At 35.9% G+C, this 12,854-nt stretch overlaps 1 protein-coding gene across 2 annotated transcripts in view; it reads right to left on the bottom strand.

The window, feature by feature from the left end:
• Positions 1–5,128, bottom strand: part of LOC145690248 (cyclic GMP-AMP synthase-like receptor) — a 103,458-nt gene extending 98,330 nt beyond the window's left edge. The window contains exon 1 of one of the 2 annotated variants that reach the window (XM_081764963.1): positions 4,955–5,128. In XM_081764963.1, coding sequence (XP_081621089.1) covers positions 4,955–5,036 — 82 coding nt within the window. In that variant the 5' untranslated portion in view covers positions 5,037–5,128. Of the gene's footprint in view, positions 1–753; positions 877–4,954 lie in introns of those variants that run through there. The other variant, XM_081764964.1, reaches the window with a different exon arrangement.
• Between the last annotated feature and the right edge of the window lie 7,726 nt (positions 5,129–12,854).

Below are 12,854 nucleotides of genomic sequence, written 5' to 3'. Positions count from 1 at the left end.
ATGCTGAGTGCGGATAACTTGAAATCAAATATTTATATTCATACACAATTCACACTGGCATGGAAGTTTACCTTGAATTACTGTGCAAAATTAAAGGAAAAGATACTGCCATTCATTACAGAAAACTATGGTGAAAGGAGTATAAAAATATACATTCAATTTATATACAGTACGTATATATAAATTTTAAAAAGGATATATATTCACTCGGCAACGCAATGTAAATTTTTTTCTCAGTTTGCAAAATGGTAGCATATTCTGCATGTGCATATTTTACTTTGGTTCTTTACTGAATAAGAAGCTTAAAAAGAAATACGTAGAAAGATCAGCATAATTATTTTTATTTCATTCAATTATTGAGAAATGAATTCCGAGGACCACTGTGACTGCCTATTCTATATACTGGGAGAACAGTAACATACTACTGCTGAGTAAGTCATGTGTAAAAAACACTTTGGAAAAAACGTTAACATATACATCAGGAAACTCATAGTTTACCAATTAAGAAATAATTATTTAAATTGTATTCCGTTTTTTAAAAATCAACTACAAGTGATTTAAGTAAAAAAAATCGATTTAAATAAATAAAAAAAAAACACACCAAAAATTACTTTTGTGTGATTTTTTCAATCCTGGTTTCACACTAGTAACCATACACACATAGACATAAAATACAAGTTTCCTACACTGTGCTAGAAACACTCTACCTGCGAAAATTAATATCTAATAGTATATTCTTTCATATGCACTCACTCATTTTAAACATCCTATAACACCTGTAATCGACTCAGAGGAGGAGCAGTGCACTTATAAAATATAGCTTTCCTACACAGTGCAGAAATACTCCATCAACGGAACTTGCTATCCTATACTGTCCTCTTTCATATGCACCCACTCATTTTAACCTATCAAAGTTGACAACCTACTGCAAATCTCCATGGAAGAAAATATGAAATGTAAGCAGTGTTGATTTCAAACTTTTGTACAAGAGAGGGCTCTGTTCTGGATTGCAATAGAATAGCAGGAATGTGTCACAACAAAGAACTCGCAACTTGTTATTGTCTGGACGGTTGTAATAACTAACATATTGTCATTTTTCTCTAGGTAACGTTGTAAAGCGTTTGTGTGCGTCAGTATCTAATTTCTAAGTTTTCATTTAACTTCGGCTTTATACGAGAATGCGGTTTATTAATTAGAACAATTACGTTGGGCAAAATAAAAACTAATTTTCTTTTAAAAAAAAAAAAAAATCTTTGCTTTTAAGACTTTTATTTCCGAAATAAAAAAACAGTTATTTCAAAAAAAAAAAAAAAAAAAAAAGAACAAAGCAAATATTTCAATGCATGTGTAATTATAGGTATTCTAGGAGGGAGCACATATATATGCTAAGGGGGCTCAACTACCCTTGAGCATGCCTGAATTAAACATTGAATGTAAGGCTGCTTATCAAATACGATTTCTTACGGAATGAAGATCATCTGTATTTATTCCTACTAATTCATTTACACTGTTTCTTTGATGGGACACTTACATCTGTATGGACCAGGTATTTTCAAGTAAATTTCAACATTAACTGTGAATGTAAGACGGTACACACCACATTTGGGGAAATTTACATGTAAAATTCGATATTCTCCATGGAAAGACACATATCAGGACCTTGGAGGAGAAAGAGCGAACCCGAAAAATCTATTCTTCTTCCTTCGCAGCGGACAGGCCTGGACAACACAGAGATACCGCGTTTTGTCCTGCTTCGCCGTTAGTTTTCTCACAGTTTCAAGATAAACAAAGATTCGCCCTATCTATCTTAATCTACTTGCAAAAATTTCAGCTTGATTTCTCAACACCCCGATTTCAGGATTCGTCCTTTCTCCTCCAAGATTCTGATATAAAAAACAGGGTTAAGTGCTGCAGAGTAGGTACCACAATATCGAACCTTACTGAAACTAATCCAACTTATCCTATCCTAAATGAACATAGTTCTTAACATCTAGACCTAATCTGCGGTACAAAGGCCAGAACCAAGTTCTACAAGCAGCAGAGTTAAATAATAAGTAATATAGCTGTATTTTATGTTTACAAGTGTAAAATCATTAATGTGGTACACGAGGTTTGAAATAAGCTTACGAAAACGACTGTATTATTTCTTCGGATTAACTGCTGGATATGGAGGCCCCGAAATAATAATAAAAAAAACGGAAAAATGAACAGAATCAGATGAAAGGAAAGGTAATAAAAGTCATGATCAGTATAGGGTGAATAATCAGGGAGAAAAGCAAAGTTAAATTCTGAAGTATATGAGTTCGTGTATTGATGGGATATTAGGTAAACAGGCAACAAAATAGACCAAGTATAATATGGCAGGGTTTTAAAATCATTGTCTTATTTACTGACCTAGGACGTGTATGTTGCAATAATGGATAGAAATACAGAAATGCAGAGCAAAAAGTAATAAGAGGGGAGTTGAATCTGAATAATGTGGTGAAATGGAGAAAACTTCTAAGTGCTATCCCATTCTATGGGGGCATACATTTCTAAATCCATGGAAATCAAGCAGCTATGTTACTTGATTTCACAATAGGATTGTGCAAGTAATCAAAATATGTCGGGATCTCTTACATGTATAACGTAGAAATACGAAATGGAAAGTGTGCTTTTTACCGCATAGTACTCCATAAGGTTATGATGAAGTGAAGTTCTATGAGCAGGCAGTGTACAAAGTAATCACAAGAGTGTCGGAAAGCTGTGCCACATTCAAGGCATAGGTTCACGTCACATGTCTTTTTTTTTTTTTTTCACTATCCCCTTTTATGCATATATCCACCGTCGCAAACGCGCTTGCTTCCTACAGGCGCACCACCTCCCTACCACCCGGGCTCGTCTACTGCGCTTCTGCCCTGACTCGCTTATATAGTATTCGTGCATTATACTGGCCACCTAGCACATGTTGGTTTTTTGAGTTTTATGTCCGACGGTTATGCCGGTTAGGTTAAAGGAGTAGGAAAAGATTTGTGTTTTTAAGTAGTTCGTATTATGCACTGCAGCTTTTATGTAGTAACCTAGTACAAGAAAGAAGTATTTTCGCATGTGTTTTTATTATTATTATTATTATTATTATTATTATTATTGATGTCTCAGGCACATGTATTTGATAGGAGGCTCCGCCCCAGCTCCCTCTGAAATACTGTAGTATGGTGTTGTTTATAGTGCTGGTTGAAAACATGAAAAGGTAAAGAATTGTTGGTATTTCTGAATACTGTGTAGTTAGCAACACTTTAATAGTTAGAAGATGCTAATTTTATGCAGGAATACAATACAAATGAATATGTATTTAGTGGAAAGCAAAGAAACCACGAAAGTAAGAAATATTTGTGATCAACAGGAGGAATGGGCGGAAATAGAAGTGGAGTAAATCTACGTAAAGTATATTAAAATAACAACATAAATATAGCAATACAACGTTGAACACAGGTTCATGTGGGTCTAATTCGGAACCGCCATCTGCGGACGATTAATTTTTTTTTTTTTTTTAATAGTATTATTTCTGCACATTATACAAAAGCTGTATGTTGCAGTAGTAGTAGTGGTACTAGTGCGAAGCCATTACAAGTTCTTATGAAATCAATTCACTGCAAAAACCCGTATTTCTTCATCACCCCTTTATGTGAAAACCTGCTCCTTACGATAGAACTTACGTTCCCACCAGCTTCGCACTGCCCTGACTCGGCTACATAAGATGAGTGCTTTTTAATTGTCACCTAGTACAAGTTCGTTTTTTTCCACTGTAGTTTCCATGACATATTTCCTGACCTGTCTTTACTCAAATCATGAAAGCAATGTAATACAACAATTACTTGTACAGCCTCCCCCCCCCCTTCCTTCCTTAAACTTTACCTAGACTGTTATGTTGCTCTAAAATATATTTTGAATAATAAGAAGTAAATTAGTGAAATAATTATGTTTTAACTATTATTTTGAGCACTGTGCCTAAATTTGACCTGCGCAAAAAATATTTAGGGTTAAATACTGTACCACCGGTCCAACTTTTTTCCAGCAGAATTTTGTTTGGTTTGTGAGGAAGAGTGAGTGAAAGTCAGGTAAAGTAACAGTTGAAGTTAAGAAAATACTTGTCGTTGTTAGTATTTTTTATGTTGTAAGCGGCACTATATGTGGAGGCGGAAGGGACTACCTGGCGGAGAGGTACACTTGTTATGATTTATGAAAAAGGCAGTATGGAAATTTTATGTAAATTACAAGATTGTCACATATCGTGTTTGAGTTCTATCGAGTTGTACAAAAATAAGAAGTGTCAGTTGTTGAAATTATGTGAAAAGTCTACCAAACAAGCGAACAGTTTGTCGTAAGTGTAAAAACGAATTGAAACTACGGTACAGAAAAGAGGAACATCTAACCAAACCTAAGTTAGTATATTTTGATACTTGTTTGGATAGCATTTAGTATCTGTCTCAAAGCTATGCAAAACAATGGCCATGCATTTTATAACAAAAAAATTGTTTCACCATCCTTGTTTATGTGTATACCTACCATCTCTGACGCGCCTTCTCCCTACGGGGAAGCACCCTCTCGCTAACGCTTGGGCCCTCCTTCTGCGCTCCTTTTTATGACTCGGTTAGATAGCATTCGTGATCTTAAGTGGCTGCCTAGCACCAGTTGGTTCGGGTTTTATGCACTAGTTTTTATGCCATGCATCCACACTGTACTACGAACAATAATCAATACCGAGTGAGCCAAAGTCAAAATCTAGTATTTTGTGGATAAATTAAATAATGTCCTTTTTTTTTTTTTTTTTGTCCGGCAATAGCATTAATGCCAATATTTACGATATATGAGGCACTCTGAGCTATACATATTATGTATAGCCGTGCACTCTGAGCTATACATAATACTTTGATCAAATATTTTCAAATAAATTATAGCTCTAGCATATACATACCTCTCTTACTCGGTGAAATTTCAACTACCTCAGTTGTGTGCCACGCATATACTGCACGTAGTTTATAGGGTCGCAATGTCATATACCACCTCCCAAACCAACTATGAAATGTTCCCCTCTCCTCAAAATCGGGAAATTACCGAACTTTGGACATGTAGTCGTAAGACCAGCTTCTGCCAGTTCTGGTTGGTGCAATCAGTCGCATCAGCTACGCAGATGCAATGTAATTTTTTAAAAATAAAATCATTCGCAAATCGGCTATTTAAGAAACAGGAAATCCAAAAGATAATGTTTATGTTAATTTATTACTTCATTGCATTGCAGTTGTATCATCATGGTGGCCAGTGACGACGCCAGCTTTAATTTCATTGGGGAGCAAACGGAGAGGCATAGTAAATTTACAAGATGGCAGCAATTTATTTGTATATCGGAAAGCATAGTCTTATATTACTTAACCTACATTACAATACAAAATGTCTGGGTTGTAGACAATGGCGGATCCAAGGGGAAGCAATCGCTCCCCCCTCCCCAGAAGAGGAAGCTTTCTTATTTTCTTACAAATAAAACCCATCACAGAGTTTGGAGCTCTTAAAAGTAGCTTTGAGTATCAGTATTACAACCCCCCCCCCAGAAGTCCTCCTGGATCCGCCCCTGGTTGTGGGAGGCAGATGTAGTCACTAGAGCCGAACCTCTGGTGTCGTCACTGATGATAATAAGGAATTTCATTTTATATATCTATTAAAATGCAACAAAAGAGCCTTTTTCTTTTTTTTTCTTTCTTTTTTTTTGGGAGGGGGGTTACAATGCAAGAAGCCATAGAAGGGAATGCCTTCTTTTGTGAGTGGAGTTATGCGTAAGGGGAATAAAGGATAAATTGGATGGACAAAGAGGTGTAATTTCATTTATTTATTTACAGTGGCGGCGTAAGGGCGGGGCGAACGGTGCCCCCGCGCCGGGCCCCACTTTGTGCGGGGCCCCCGACGGTAGGTAAAATATAATTACTAAGGAACCTTGTTAGCATGAGCCGTACAAGGGCCGTCAATGTTTATAATCCACACTTTCCCTAAATGTAAACGCAATTAATTGTCAATCAATAGTACACCAAATAACGGATGAAACAATAGAAATATCTGTCTAATAAAGCTAATCAGTGCTGGATTTCCGTATAAGCTAAACAAACTATAAGCTTCGGGCCTCACTCTCTTGGGGACCCGAAAGAAATTTAGAGAAAAAACTGAATGTAGATTTAAAATAAATAAAATAAAAGTTTCATTATCTTGGAGGCTCCCAAAGAAATGTAAAGGAAAAAGCTCTGAATATAGGTGAAAAATAAAGTAAATGTTTCATACTCTTGGGGCCCCAATGAATTTTAAAGGAAACGACTGAATACAGGCGAAAAAATAAAACAGACGTTTCACTTTCTTGGGTCCCCCAAGATTTTTTTTAAAAAATGTTGAATGTAGGTGAAAAATAAATAAAATAAAAGTTTTACTCTCTTGGGGCCCCAAAGAAATTTAAAGGAAAAAATGTATTTGGATTAAAATATGAATAAAATAGAAGTTTCACTCTGTTTAATAACCTCAGAGAAATTTAAAGGAAAAGCTGAGTGTAGATTAAAATATAATGAAAGTCAAACTATATTGTGTTATTTACATTCTAAGGTCTTATGATGCAGGTAATGGGGCCCCGTCTGCTAGCCTACTTCCTAAACTATCAATATTTATTTATTCATATATCAGTTCAAGAGAAGGGTTGAAAGAAGGGGTCAACGTATATAATGCTTTATTAGGGTACTAGCATTCTGTTCCTAATTAAAAGCTCTTTGATGCAGACGCTATAGTCGCTGATTCACTTGTTTTCCTTCTGTCTTTATTCTTTTGTCCTTTACGAGTCGAATTTTCAGCGAGCGAAACCCTTTTGCTTAGCTGGTTTCCCCATTTCTGCTCTTGTTATTTGGAGTAGGAATTTACATTTCAGCCCACAAATTTAGAGTGAAGAAAAAGTTCAATAAGAAAACAAGTGTTGAAATAATCAAAATACTTCAGCATTATATTTAATTAAACTCCTGATTGTTCTGATATGGAACACTTGTCACAAATCATTCGATTTGTTGACATACAACGTGATTCTGTTCAAGTTCGAGAAGCATTTATTGATTTCATCTCTGTCGAAGGAAAGACTGCTGAGAGTATTTCTGCTGAAATACTGAAGAAACTTCAATGTGATAGGCTTGGTATTAAGATTCCAGAGGCCAGTCTTGTGATAATCAGGCTACAATGGCCGGGCAATATTCTGGAGTTCAAACTTTGATACGGAATATAAGTCCTTTGGCTTCGTTCCTTGTAACAATAATTCATTGAACCTTGTGGCTTACATGCTGCGCACGTTAACATTCTGGTGGTGACTTTGTTGGAAGCAATGGAACATTTGCTGGTATTTTTCTCTAGACCTACTCACCGATGGAATGTGCTGCAAACTCACGCAGTTTTTCTAAATGAAGAAGGAGATGTGGAAATGGAATACGCTCATAGAGTAGCCGGGTAGGACTAGGCAGTTTGATGCGATATGCAAGGCGTAATGCATGTCTTTCAATGATCTGGAGGCGGGTGTGGAATTTCTTACTGGCATTAAGCCATGCAATGTGTCAATGGAGTTTAGATGGTCGCAAAAAAGACTTTGTAAGTGTTTAACACAGTCTCTCGATGAAGGCCCCAGGAAGTTCCGACTTATCTCTCCAGAAGGTTTAGTTTATTTTGTGCCAGAATTATGAGATGCTGAAGGTGTCCACGCCATGAAAGATGGTCATCAAAGATAACGCCCAAATATCTAGCTGTACGTGTGACGGAAATGCGTGTAACAGCTATAGTAAGATGTAAAAGAGATCTATTGCGCCGAATTCCGACTGGTGTGTCCAGATGGTATGATGACAAGTGCCTGTGTTTTAGTGGAGTTGGTTCGGAGTCGCCAAGTATTACACCAGTCACAGAACTTATTTATTGCCTCTTGAAGTATAGTATTGATATGCTGAATAGATTTCCCACAGGCGAGGTAAGCAGTATCATCTGCAAAGGTAAAGGTGTGGATAGGGTCAGGAGGAACAGGCAAATCTCGAAAATATAGTATATATAGGAGTGGCGATAACGCTGACCCTTGGGGTACACCACTAACAAGGAACCCCTCTGAGTGCGAGGTCGGGAAAGCAAGAAATCGTTGGTGGCATTAAAAGCCCCTTCCCATCAAATAACCGTATACAAAATATTAGCTGCTAATGGCCACCACAGGGGGAAGCAGGGATGGGGCTTTATCAAAGACAGACGCGTGTGATGTAGGGGTGTTCGGAATTCAGATTTCAATTCCGGAATTCGGAATGTCGATAATTCCGGAATTTTTCGGAATTCCGTTTTTCGGAATCTCGGAATTCCGGAATTTTCGGAATCTCGGAATTCCGGAATTTTCGGAATCTCGGAATTCCGGAATTTTTGGAATCTCGGAATTCCGGAATTTTCGGAATCTTGGAATTCCGGAATTTCGAAATTCCGAGATCCCGGAATTCCGAAAATTCCGGAATTCCGATTATTAGAAATTTCCGATGGAATTTTAAAATTCCGGAATTCCGACCTTCCGAAATTTAGTATCGTGTCCTGGATTCCGGAATTCCGATCTTCCGAAATTTCAGATCTTGTTTCGAGATTCCGGAATTCCGAACTTCCGATATTTGCGATGAAGTTCCGGAATTCCGATTTTCCGAAATCAAATCTGTTAGAGGCTTTATATTTTAGTATAGATATGTGGGAAATACCAACTGAAAATGTTCGTTGTGTAACAACAGTAGTGCCAATATTGTAAAGGCCATTGTTGACTTGAGCGATTTCCAACATTTGAGTTGTTTCGGCCATACTTTGAATATTAGAGTAAACAAAGCCCTTGAGCTACAGGGACCTTCGGAAACAGACAAATTATGAGTCAAAGCAGGAAAATGAGACATGCGCTGCAAGAAGAGTAAGATGCATTAGGCCTTCTGCGTAAAATACTTCCGTCATGCACGCCAACAAGATGATTGTTTACTTTCCTTTTGATGCTGGTAGTTTTAACACGCCAAGAAAAAATAGCAAAAGTTCTGTCTCAAACAATATATAAAAATCTTATCCTTCAGAACGAAGAAACAGAATTATTAACTATGATTATTAATTAGAATTATTAACTATTATCGTCCTTACAAATGCTTTGTGACAGTATGTCAGCAGAAACATCTGTTACAGCGTCGGACATATGGCCATCATATGAACAAATTTCAAAAGATTTTCAAGTCGAAGAATCTCAACTGATAGACGATATATCATAACAAGATAAAGCAAGTAGGCAGGAAACACATCTTTCATTCTATGACTTTTTGACTGAAGAGGGAGATAGTGAACAGATCTTAGAAGCCGCCTCAAAGAAGATGAAAGAAGCATGAAAATGGAAATTTTGCCTCTTCTGAAATCTCGATTCGAGAAGGATGAAAGAAGCAGAATTCTGTAGAAAACTGTACTGTCAATTTCGGAGAGGGGTTTGTGTTGTTTGTACAGATTAATTACAACATTTCTCTCTTCGACTGTTGTCTCCTTACCTTTACACACCATGTCACTTGTGAATTCTTAGCTTTACACTACAATTGCGAGCTGCTGTTGCGAGGCACAGTATGAAATCAACGACTGTGTGGTGGGGGCATAAAGCATGCATCCAGTCATGTGTCTACTCGTTTGGAGACGTTATGTCGTCCTATAAGTGAGACCGCAGGAGAAATATAGTAGACTCTATATATTGTGTGCTAAATACATGCATTATGATATTTTAAATATAGTTTCGGAGACACATAATGGTAACGTTTATATGTTTACAAATTCAGCACTACTAAGCAAATATGATGTATGTTGTTTATAATTCATACAATGTAAATAAAGTATTAATTATATATTCCAATACTTCTGTCGGTCTCTGTATCTGTTTTTTCTTATTTTCAAAGGTACGGTAAATTTAAGCTATTGAGAAGGGCATAGTTACCAGTGTCATTATCACAGCATAGATGTATCTGTATATTATTCAAATAACATTTCCTTTGATTTCATAATGTTAATACATTATTTCAATATAATATTTCAATTAATATATTTCTTAAGTTTCATAATATTTCGTATTTAAAATGTTGTTTGTACAGCATAACATTTTCTTAGTTTTCTAGTGTTACGTATTAAATATGCGTAATATATATTGTTATTATATTATTTGTATAACATTTCCTTATGTTTCATCATAATAAGTACTTTTTATTTTAATTTGTAGTTAATGTACATTTCCATTCTGCCTTTTATATATGTCCTAGTAAAACTAACCAGACTGAAAACGCTATGAAAGGATAAAAGAATTTTCAAAAGCAACATTTTGTAGTAGAAATAATTCACACGTACAATCAGGTTTAATGGCATCCATCAAATATATAGGATATTATTTCTAATTTTTAAAACATTTATTCTTTTGAAAATTGTCGCGAACATAACTATCCTCTCACAAGTCGGGATCGAAGAACTGATTTTATACATCAGAGTCCGACGAAATAAAGGTTGTTCTATAACCGCGAGTACCGTGTTCAGAAAAGTATTAAAATGTTGTACAATGATAGTATTGGATTTGAGGTAATGTGTATTTTTTTAGTTTTTGTAAATTAATTGTAATAATGTATATTCTAATCTATGAAAATTTATACGAAATTTATATTGCATTAACACACATCTTTAAACATAATAAGGTATTTTTTGTTTGTTTATTTTATTGATCTTATGAACAGCTAGCCTAACTTATAAGAGTAAGAATCCGCTATTATGTAAAGCTCTGATAGAAAAAATTACGGTAGAAACTAAAATTATAGGTTTCCTTTAAATTAAAGAAATTTGAGAGGATTAACATTCTATTGATATGGTTTCATTATTACTTTATGTTGAAAGCTAGATTGATTGTATATTTTTCCACTGCTTTTACAAATATTAAATACAGTTATTACAAATATATTACATTGTATTTCCAATCTTCCGCAGTTCAGATCTATCATATTTTTATTTCTTCTTTATATTAACGCAAAATACATTTGACGTTAAGGAAAGTTTTCATTTTGTGTATTAAAAAAGGTATCATGGTATAATTGAATTAATTTTTGTGCCATGCTATCTACAAAATTTACATAATTATGGTATAGCATTATGCAAAACCTACTTTATGAAAAACTATTTGCTATCAGCTAGTTACGGGACCGACTACGTATGTGAGCTCCGAACCACATGTTTTCGTTGAAAAGTTGTTTTCCTAATACAAGAAAATAGAAACTAAGAAAACTATGAGGGAGAAGAGCTAGATGCTTTGTCTTATAAAAATGGATGTATGTTTGTTCCAGCATAATTTTGGAACACCTGAAGCAATTTCAACCAAACTTGGTACACATATGACTAAACTAACTAACTAATTCTATGGCCTATGGAACCCGGAGGTTCAATGCCGCGTTCACAAAAGCTCTCCACTGACTTCTATCCTTAGCTAACTGCATCCAGTTTCTACTTTGTATTCCAATCTCTGCGAGATCCACCTTAATATTGTCCTCCAATCTGCGCCTAGGTCTTCCTAATGATCGTTTTCCGATTGGTCTTCCAGTCAAGATTTTGAAAGCGTTTCTACTTTCTACCATTCTAGCTACATGACCTGCCCACCTAAGCCTCCTAGACTTGACGACCCTACAATGTTGGGTAGACCGTATAAATTATGTAGTTCCTCGTTATGAAGTTTCCGCTATTCCCCATTCCTCTTGGGTCCCAATATTCGTCTCACGATCTTGTTCTCAAATACTTTCAGTCTATGTTCTTCCCTCAGTGATTTTAGTCGACATTTAATGTCTTCGTGAATATGATTTTCCTCGGTTAATATTGATCCTAGATATTTGAAACCATCCACTTTATCAAAAGTATTATTTAATATTTTAACGCATCCACAATTTTCCGTATTACGGTCCCGACACACTTCTATGTATTTAGTTTTCTCTGCATTTACTTCTAAATCCATGTCCCTGTAAGCGTTTAATAAGATCTCTGCATTTCTTTCTATTGTTCTCCTATCATCCTCTATTAAATTTACATCATCAGCATATGCCATAACCTGGTGAATACCGTTCAACTCTAGGCCCTGGTTGCTATCTTTGATTTTCCTTATAGCGTATTCCAGAACAAAGTTAAATAATAATGGCGACAACGCATCTCCTTGTTTCAGGTCATTTTCGACGTGAAAGCTCGTGGACAAAAATTTTTCCTACCCGGACTTTACTTTGGGATTCATTTAAACATATCTTAATTAATCTAATTAGCTTTCTCGGTATTCCAAGTTATTTAAGAACGTTGTATAATATTTCTCTCCTAACCGAGTCGTATGCCTTTCTAAAATCTAAAATCTCTTCGTGCGCAGAATGAGCATTTCAGCTACGTATCCAGAACCTGGCTTCTAAACATTAAGGAGTACGAGGGTGAATATCGGCTCAAGTGTGCAAGTAAATATATAGGTAATGAATACGAAACTCGCAATCTATGGCTTCACCATGTTTGTAAGTTTTTCATTTTCTATATGTCATTTTGAAGCCACGCAGGGAAGAAACTGGTCGATACTCTATCCGTATTGCACTAGTGACCCAGCTAGCAACGATGTATAAACATGTTAGAGCCTGCCCTTGGGTAGAACATTAGAACAAGACAAGAACCAGTAAATGAAGTCTTTACACTTTGTTCAATGAGTCCTTCTGCTCAGCTCTTTTCGTTCTGCTGAAAGACGGGTATTGCCGCCACTGACAATGAGTAAAAAAGTAAGTTTCATCATTACATTTTCTGAGTGT

This window comes from Thermobia domestica, chromosome 7 (genome assembly GCF_964235325.1).
Source record: "Thermobia domestica chromosome 7, izTheDome1.hap1.1, whole genome shotgun sequence".
Classification (NCBI taxonomy): Eukaryota; Metazoa; Arthropoda; class Insecta; order Zygentoma; family Lepismatidae; genus Thermobia; species Thermobia domestica.
This window is presented reverse-complemented; position numbering and strand designations above follow the sequence as displayed.